At 41.6% G+C, this 9,221-nt stretch overlaps 2 protein-coding genes across 10 annotated transcripts in view; one reads left to right on the top strand and one right to left on the bottom strand.

Annotated features, from left to right (window-relative positions):
- IL16 (interleukin 16) overlaps window positions 1-2,604 on the top strand; it is a 38,694-nt gene extending 36,090 nt beyond the window's left edge. For 8 of the 9 annotated variants that reach the window (XM_017742651.1, XM_017742652.1, XM_017742650.1 and 5 more), the window contains 3 exons: window positions 648-900; window positions 1,765-1,890; window positions 2,139-2,604. In XM_017742651.1, the coding sequence (XP_017598140.1) occupies window positions 648-900; window positions 1,765-1,890; window positions 2,139-2,332 (573 nt within the window). In that variant the 3' untranslated portion in view covers window positions 2,333-2,604. Of the gene's footprint in view, window positions 434-647; window positions 901-1,764; window positions 1,891-2,138 lie in introns of those variants that run through there. The other variant, XM_017742655.1, reaches the window with a different exon arrangement.
- A 1,800-nt stretch (window positions 2,605-4,404) lies between these two features.
- STARD5 (StAR related lipid transfer domain containing 5) overlaps window positions 4,405-9,221 on the bottom strand; it is a 15,656-nt gene continuing 10,839 nt past the window's right edge. The window contains exons 2-5 of the mRNA XM_017742660.1: window positions 8,990-9,122; window positions 7,506-7,623; window positions 6,391-6,484; window positions 4,405-5,868 (exon numbers count right to left, since the gene is read on the bottom strand). Of these exons, the coding sequence (XP_017598149.1) occupies window positions 5,721-5,868; window positions 6,391-6,484; window positions 7,506-7,584 (321 nt within the window). The 5' untranslated portion in view covers window positions 7,585-7,623; window positions 8,990-9,122 and the 3' untranslated portion in view covers window positions 4,405-5,720. The remainder of the gene's footprint in view (window positions 5,869-6,390; window positions 6,485-7,505; window positions 7,624-8,989; window positions 9,123-9,221) is intronic.

The raw sequence follows: 9,221 nt of genomic DNA, 5'->3' as shown, positions 1-9,221 counted from the left end.
TGCAAAAGACATGCCTTACTGGTTTTCTACTACAGTGTTTGGCTTTCAGATTACCAAAGCAGGCAGCTATATTGATAGGTTTGGAAGGACCATAGTCTCAGTAGGTGAAAACAGGTTCCTTCTGCACAGAGCTGCCTCCCCAGGTGTCTGGCAGCAGTGTCCTGCTTCCTTGGGCCCCTCCTCCCCAACAGCTCTGAAAGCCAAGGCAGAACACACAGCCCTGTGCAGGAAATAAACATCTTGCTCACGTGCTCATAGAAGGCCATGCAGGGTGGTCTGGAGGAATGGGGTGGGTGAATACATGTCTGGAAGTTAGAGATAAGTCTCACACCTCCTTCCTCCCACGAGCAGAGCAGCGAGAGGGTCAAGAAGTAGCACGTGCAAGGTACGTACCACAGGCAGCACGGCTTTAGCCATCTGGTACCAGGGCCAGACTGCTTCCCTGGCTGCTTGAGGAGGGATGTTCTCAGGAAAACTTCTCCGTGCAAATTTATTCAGTCCTCAGTCCTGAAACATGATAGAAGCAACTGGTTCCTGGCAAAGAATGAAAAATGCACATGGTGTAAAGTATTAAGTGAGCGATTTAGTGACGTGGCCTTTCTTTCTCTTCCTTTGTGTGTGTGTGTGGTGACTGGGCTCTTCAATAGGTTCACAAAGTATTTCCCAGTGGACTGGCCTACCAGGAAGGAACTATTCAGAAAGGAGATGAAGTGCTCTCCATTAATGGAAAGTCTCTTAAAGGTGCGACTCACAGTGATGCCTCAGCAATCATGCGACAGGCCCGACAACCCAGACAAGCTGTTGTTGTCACCAGAAAACCTAAAGATGGAGAAAAAAATCTCAACGTTTCAATCAGCTCTAGTACATCCTCGGTAGCAAGTGATGCCTCACAAGAGTCTGGTAAGTTTAGTGGCATTATCTTGCAGCCCCCACCTGATAAGTGTTTACTCATCACCTGAAATCCAGGTGTTCATAAAACCAGCATTGGCTGCGTAAATCTGTGAACCATGATTAAAAACAGCACAGTTAATAAAACATCCCTGAAATAGACATTTGAAATAACTTTATTGAAAAGGGAAAGAATTAATCGAGCTCTGAAATAAAAGAACTCCCTAAAAAAACCAAAGCAAGTGTGATTCTCTATGTGAATTTCTGTAGAAGTACAAAGATGGTTGTTGTAGCAACACATCTAATTTAAGGTATAATGACAACTCAGTGAACAATGATTCTTTATTCTAATATTATTACAAGACTTGTCTCCATGAAAGAGAATTTCAGTTTGAACAAACAATGTGCTATTGTTTGATATAGCAGGTGGCTACATCTGAAACACAGCAACGTCAGAGTTTTGCAGAATATTTTACTTTCAGAATAGTTTTGTGTTTTGGTTTTGGTCTTTTTTCTAAAGCATGATCTGGAGATCTGTAGCTTTATTTCCATACTGCAAATTAGCAGCCTTGTAGTCAATAACAACTTCATAACTAACATGAAGTCAAATATATACCTTAGATTTTGTTCATTTCACAGATTTTTACAATTTACTAAATATCTTATTATCCCATTAATTCAAACACAATTTTCTTTCCCCAGCATCCCAGAGGGCCTTAAAATGACAAAATGAGAAATTAAAAGTTTTAGCTTTCTCTTTCACTTGGCAGTTTATAGGACCTTTGCAAACAATCCAAAAGTTAATTTTTTTGTAACAGATGTTCTAGCTTTTCAGACTGTATGCTGTCCATCTGGTAACTTTCCATTTGTTTCCAGCCACTGGAGATACAATCTGCACTGTAACTCTAGAAAAAACACCTGCTGGTTTAGGATTCAGTCTGGAAGGAGGGAAGGGCTCTATTCAGGGAGATAAACCCATCATTATCAACAGGATATTTAAAGGTAAACACACTTTGCATCTTCCCAACTCAGGCAGACTTGTGGGGTTCATAACTGACTGCTGATTTATAACTATGGAAATGCCATTTTTTCAAATGCAGCATTATCTTGTTTGGTGCCAGTAATTTGTTGCCTGCTGGGACCAGGTGGTTTACACCAAACGTGCTGCTGATCCATTCGCTAGTAAGTGAAAGATCCACCAAAGCTTCCCCCACAGAAAGAATTAAAGGAAATTGCTTTTCTCTCCCCAGGGACTGCACCGGAACAGAGCAGCCCTGTTCAGCCTGGTGATGAGCTCTTACAAGTACACACAACAGCCATGCAAGGACTCACTCGTTTTGAGGCATGGAACATCATCAAGGCATTACCTGATGGGCCCATCACAGCGATCATCAAGAGGAAGAATCGCAGCTCTGTCACCACCAAGTCACCCGAAACTTTGTAAGAGGAAGGATTAGACTACTGCTAATATTCAAACAAGGGATTTTGTTACTTGCAGGCACTTGGCTGGCACAGTAAGATACTCAGCACCCATGAAGAGTACACTGGATCTTACTGCCAGTTACAGAGAAAGCTCTCTGGGATGAACTTAGATGTGCAGGAAACGGGCATGATTTTTATTTCAACGTTCAGAAACAGATGTTATAAAGTGTGTAATTATAAAATAATGACTTTGTTAATAACATACTGGTTGTAATAAAATACATGACAGCTATAGTTCTCTCCTTTTTGAAGCCATTAACTTAACAAGTATCAGAAGCACATCCTGTGTTTTTTCAGTGGTACTCTCCAAGTCCTGTTCCCTACCTTAGCTTCCCAGGAACAAGAAATGTGTCTACGAGCCTACAACTAAACACTGCCTCAGGGAATGTGTAGGGCAGAGGAAGCGGGTTGCAGTGCAAAACAACGCTCCCTAGAAAAATCCAACTTTTCTATTAAGAACACAGAACATTCAGGAGAGCCAAACCTGTAGAGGTAACTTTCTACAGAGCCATCTCAACTGCAGCAGGCAAACACAGTGTGGAAAGGAGTTCTCATGGTATTCCAAGGGGGAGGTGTGGGTAATGTAGTGGAAGCTTTCCTAACCTTCATCTGGCCAGAGGTCTTAAGAGGACTACAGCAGAAGAATAACGAGGCCATTCAGAAGAAAATCTTACCTTCTAACCACACTTTTCTCTTTTAAATGTCTCTGTTAATTTTGCAAGGGAAAGTACCAGTGAGAGTACTTGGGAATCCAAGTACTTCTGAACTGAAATGTTTATTCTGGAAAAGGCTAAATAACTTGGAGACAAATCTATCCTATATGCCCTGTATGGAATTCTACCAGCAGCAGACACGTACCTATGGCAAGATGATCTTGTGCACCCACTCAATCTTCTCCAACCTCCTTCACCAAAGGGAGAGAGAGATGCAAGGGCAGGATGGAAGTAGTAACTCCCCAGCTGACAGCCAGGTTATTGTCCTTGGCTGTTCACCTTCCCAGCGATGGGAATTTTCTGTACCCTTCTTCAGTTAATTTCACCAGGAAGAGATTAAGGAGCTCAGGAGCTGTTTTCCATACACTTAACACAACGCCTCAAAAACAGCAATGAAGGGAAAGGGAAGGATAGGCAGGAGAAGGTTTTAATTAAATCCAGGAACTGAACTTGCTGCAGCCTTTTCTCACAAGACAACTGTAAATTAATCCTTGAAAGAACATTCTTGACAAGCCATCTGCCTCCACACTCCCAACACACACTCAGCTGGAGCTGTCTCCCAAAAACTAATCTCTACCTCAAAACAAAAATTTGGTTGGGTAGCAACCAAAAAAAAGAGAAAAATGGGAAAGTGAACATTACGTAAGTGCCAGTTCAAAAAAGTATTAAAAAAGTCTTTGCCAAGACATTTCTAACTCCAGTTTGGCAGGGCAGAAGGTTGAACATGAAGGGCTCTTAATTCCTGGATAGAAGGTGTTGAGCACTCAGAAAAGGGATTCTTAAGTTATTCCAATGAAGAGTCTCACCACCTTTATTTCTCAGAACAATAAAAAAAAATATAAATAGCTAATAAGAAGCCACATTGTCTGCAAAAATAATTTGCGTTACTTGCAGAAATAATGAGCGGTGACCTCAGCTGTGCTTTTTGGACTTTCTGCTAATTAAATTCATGATAATCCTGGAAAGACTTGCCAAGATATTATAATTCATGCCTAATGACTTCAGTACACTTATAAAAATATATTTAAGCCTCTGTAATATCAAGGCCCACATCTTTTCTCAGTGAACTTGTTACTCTTCCTAAGTATAGGAAGCAGCAATTGGAAATAAGGACCAACCAAGGGCAAGTACCTGCAAGGGTGAGTGTTCTCACCAAAACACCTCTTCCCTTGTACACATACCATCATCAGGGAAGGCCTTTCCCCTCTTTTTGCCTTAAATTCAGAGATGCTGGAGGTCTAAGCAGCTCCTAGGCTTCCTTGACAGCAGAACAGGTGTATGAGGAACCATTTCAAAGGATGATTCAGGAAAAACAGTAAGATGTAGCAGAAAAAATATTTATTTCACCACACTCACACAAGTTTTTACATCTTTGTATACAAAGCAGACTGGACTAAAAACTGTTTCCTTGAACTCCATAGGGTGAGGTTTACAGTGGGAAACTTAATGTGCAAGTCCATGCCCTATACATATAAAAATAGAAAAAAATACAGGGACAGAAAGCAGAGCACATTAACCCTGTTAAATAATCGAGTTACCACACTAAAATCACAACCTGCATTTAACTTCCTAATTCAGCAATTATTTTTACCTTTGTAATTATATGTAATTCATAGTAATGTCTGATGTTCCTGCAGCAACCAGCACCATAGGCATCTCCCAAAGATGGACACATCTTGGCACACAAAATCAGCTGCTGATTTCCCAATGTAATGTTGGGAGGCAAACCAGTCTTAGAAAAAAGCAATGTCCTTATGGCCTGTCAAGGCAAAGCTACTGAAAAGATTATTTACCCGTTAAAACCTCTCACCACAGGAAACTAAAACACATTCAAATACAGTTCAAAATGGTCATTTCACGTCCCATTTAAAAAATGGCAAGTAAAGTGCTTAATCCTCTTTATTTATTGCCTCTGTGTCGGTTCAGTTTGTTTCACGACACTGTGAAACCACTGGTTTTGGTACAGAGAGGGGAGAGTGTCTGTTTGCCAGCCCACACACCTGTGCATTGATTAGCACTGCTGGACCTTGACTTACAAAAAAGCACTTAAGGCATATTTACCATCAATATTGATGTCTGCTGGAACAAACCAGTGACATCCTCTACATAATCCCCTTTGTTCTGGCTTTCACCATTTGCTGGCTTGCACCCACTGAAGCATCTTGACAGCTCTAGGAGTGCTGGCAGCAGGAGAGATACATCTTCTTCTGGGGGAGAACCACTGATCCACAGGAATCTACAGGGAGCTTCAGAGACCAAACAGGGCTGACCTGCACCTGGCTGTGGTGCTAAGTGGATTTTAGCAATGCTTAACCTCCACAGACACTGACAAAGAGTGACCAAGAACAGATCCAGTATGTGCATCTTCTCCCTGCAGTCACTACTGCTGCCACCTGGTGTGGTATTTTTCTAATCATTAAAGTGAAGAATTTCATGTTACATAAGAATGCATTGTTCTGCATGGAGTCAGGTAGCAAACGCCGTTTTAAAAATCTATTGTCCTCAGTTCATTGTTTCATGTCACCTTTCTTAAGTATCTTAGCTGATAGAAAAGTCCTGAGGCCAACTTTGTATTTTTGCCCACAAGCTGACAGGTTGTTTCCTACCCTCAGCTGGTGATCCCAGCAACTCATCTTGTCATGCTTTTAATGCCTTAACAGCTTTGGTGAGGTTGCTGTAAAATCCAGATATGCTAGATGGAAAAAAGGAATCCACCACTGTCTGGGGAAGATAACCACCAAGATCCGTCTGAAAGAAAGTGAGGAGCTCAGTCCTGTCTGGCTCCCTGCAAAGACAATGAAAGTGATTTATAGCCAGTGGTTTAAGAGCATTAAGAACTTTTCAATGACTCTTACTTGTATTAGAATAGCTATTTCCAAGAGCTTTCATTTTTTTAAACAAATACACAAATTTCAGTCAATGTAGCTATGAAATTAGTTTATCTAGGCCCTAATTAGCTACATGACTCTGTCTATAAATTATGGCAAATCAACCAGATACTCATTTACCAAAAATTAAGACCATACTTGTATGTTTTCCTGAATCTCTGCTCAAGAGGTCAGGGAGAATTTTACCATGATAACAGTTCCTGTAACATTAAAGACTTCCCTCTAGAAAATGAGGGGAAACTAATTCATTGCACAAAAATGAGAACAAGAAGGGCACTCAGTCATAATGATTACTGGGAAGACAGAAACATGCCATTGCCAAGAGGCTTCAGGTCACATGTGGCCACATACACAAACATACCACACAATGGATAAGGAGGTCTTTAGAATTTATAACATTCAAACAGGTTGTCTCTTACCCTGGAACAGGTATGCAGAAACAGCCACAGGGATAATTAAAACCTCTCACAAAATTTGGTTGAGGAGGACACAGCGGGTGTTCCACATTGGTGGCTGAAAGAAAAAGCATTAAAGGAAAGTGTCATTCTTCCAGAAAATGGGAAAGAATCCTTGGTACTCAAAGCTCCAGATGGGAAGCAAACTCGCTATTCAAAATGTATTTAAAGAAGAACGGCAGTACAACCTTTCCAGTGTGGAGCTGACAAGTGCTCAGAAAAGACCACTGAAAGGAACCACTCTGTCCTTAGCATGGGGAAATCAAAGAAGTGTTGAATTTAGAAGCAATTGTTACTGAGCTCTGAAGGAGGAAGCATCGACACTTCGACACAGTTTCATTGAGCCCATGCTGTGTGACAGCACTGCTTTTCTTGAGAGGTCACTTGGGTTACTTCCAACAATCCATGGCACACAGATCACTTGGCTGCTGAAAAGCTGCACTCTAGCAAGTGTATAAATTCCTGGCAAGGCTTTTCTGAACAGGATGGGAAAATGGGACACCTGAACAGTGGGGCAATAAAAGCTCTGACTTGTAACAGTTAAACAGCAAAACGAAAGAGAAAAAAAATATAACATTCTATACAGTGGCAGCCCTGTAAAAATCAGCACTATTTCTTTTCATAAACAAAACTATTTTCACGTACAGGAGTGGTACATTTATTCAATGGCTTCACTGAAACCTGTGCAGAAAATGCTAAAATGGGATTTAGCCTAAATGGGACTCCTTTTAGAAAGTTCTGTAAATTCTTAAAACAACAAAAACACACACTCAAAATAAGCCAGAACTTAACAGTAAATTAAACAATTATTCAATCTCAAAAGCATAGCAAGGGAACAAACCATAGGCCAACAGTACCATCATCATCTGACTGTTGAAATGATTTATATACTCTGGGAACAGCAACGCAGAGAGGCGACTATTATTTTGTCTTCTGATCAAGATCAGGTCAACAACTACTGAACAACATGTTAGTTTTAATTTTATGTTTATTTCTAGTACCTTTGATTTTATAGCTTCCAATAGATGCTGGTTATTTCCAAACATAACATGAACCTGTTGAGAACACAAGTGCCTTACCAGCAGACAGCATAGTCCCATCTTCATATTGCTTCATAACTACTACATCCACAAATTCCCTTGGTGAAATAATCCTCATGCAAGCTGAAGGGGTTGTGGTTCTGCATATAGAGACAGTCTGAATATCACAAGACAGTCATGTCAGTTGATGTTTTCAGAAGTACAGCAGAAAAATCCCTGTACTTTCCAGTTCTCTTTTAGTTACACTTTCTAAACTCTCTCAAGGAGTTCTACTACATCCTTTGTTGAATGAAATGTAAATCAGCACAGTCAAAAGGCACCATGAACAATCAAGGACAAGAAAAAAAACAGAGTGACAAGGTGTTGCTTCCATGTTCAGAGAGGACAGATACCAGAAGGGATGCTGAAATGCAAACCTGGCACATCTGTGCTCGTAAGACAGTTAAAACCCTTGTCCTCGCCAGGACACTAGCAAAGATAACTTCCTTGTGTAGTACATGCAGGATACAACTTGATAACCCAGTTTGTTACACTTCACCAACATTAACACTACCATTTGCTTCTGTGATTGGCTCCCAAAACCAGAAGTTTCTACCACACTGGTATGTGCTGGCAAATCTGTGAATTTCAACTGGCAGGTTGCAGCATTCCTGAAGTTGGCTATAATGAATACTAAATGCCTACAGGATTCCCCCAAGAAAAATAAACTTCCTGGAACTTCCAGAAACATTTCTGGGACTGGCTGTGTTTGCACCTGGCTGCCTCCAAGCACATACACCCGCTTCAGATTTGGGGATCTAAATCCAATGCCCTTTTAATTTTCCGACATGCTATAAAAAAAGGGAATTAAGACTGTACAAGTGTGGCAGCAGAAGCTGCTGCTCATACAGAGCCCTGCTCATCTGTGTGCTCAAAGTGTAGCATCTCCACTTTAATGACAGAGGGAAAGCACTAGGTGCCGAGCCCAGTTAAGGCAGGGTGTGATTGATGTGCAGGGCAGAGCATCACTGCCATGGTGAAAGATTGGGCCTAAATTGATGGCTGATGATGTGAACACATCACTGCTTAGCTAAGTCTGCAGTGTCTAAACTTCCTCTTCCCTCACACTGAGCTTGCTAAAAACAATCACACTTAGCTTGATTTGCAGTATTAACAACACTGCAAGAATCTTTAATGTCATATATTTAATGATATACATACATATATGTCATGCATTTGTAGCTTTTAAATACACAGTATTTAGACAAGAATGATTTGCCTTTCAGAAAGATAAGCCATTATTTACATACATACATATGTTAAGAAAATGTATAACATTTATGGAAAAGGAACAAGAAAAAAAAACCAAAACCAAAGCAAAGAAGGTTTCTTATCCCAGGATCGTCCAGCTGATCCGGCCAGAAACACAGTACAATTTAAGACTCTCTACCTCCCTGCACATAACATCGGGCTGTCTCATAAGGCCCAACGCTGCTGAACACACACTGCATTAATCTCACCGGAACAGTTTGTAAGGAACTTACATCGCTGATGGCTTCAACGACCTCGAAGTCCTTCACGTTTTGGTCCCACTTGGTCCTGAGCCCGCCGGCCACCGGCTTTATGCACTCCCAGACATCCCGCGGGCTGCCGGGCAGGATCCCCTCTCCCTTGTACCTGCGGGGGACGAAACGAAACCGCACCGCGCTGCTCTGCCCTGCCCGGCCCCGGCAGCACCGCGGGCAGGACCCCGCGCCCCGGCAACCAGCCGTCCTC

The sequence above is a fragment of the Corvus brachyrhynchos genome, unplaced genomic scaffold (assembly GCF_000691975.1).
Source record: "Corvus brachyrhynchos isolate BGI_N302 unplaced genomic scaffold, ASM69197v1 scaffold97, whole genome shotgun sequence".
Lineage (NCBI taxonomy): Eukaryota > Metazoa > Chordata > Aves > Passeriformes > Corvidae > Corvus > Corvus brachyrhynchos.
The sequence above is the reverse complement of the archived record's forward strand: the minus strand, read 5'-3'. Positions and strand labels throughout refer to the sequence as shown.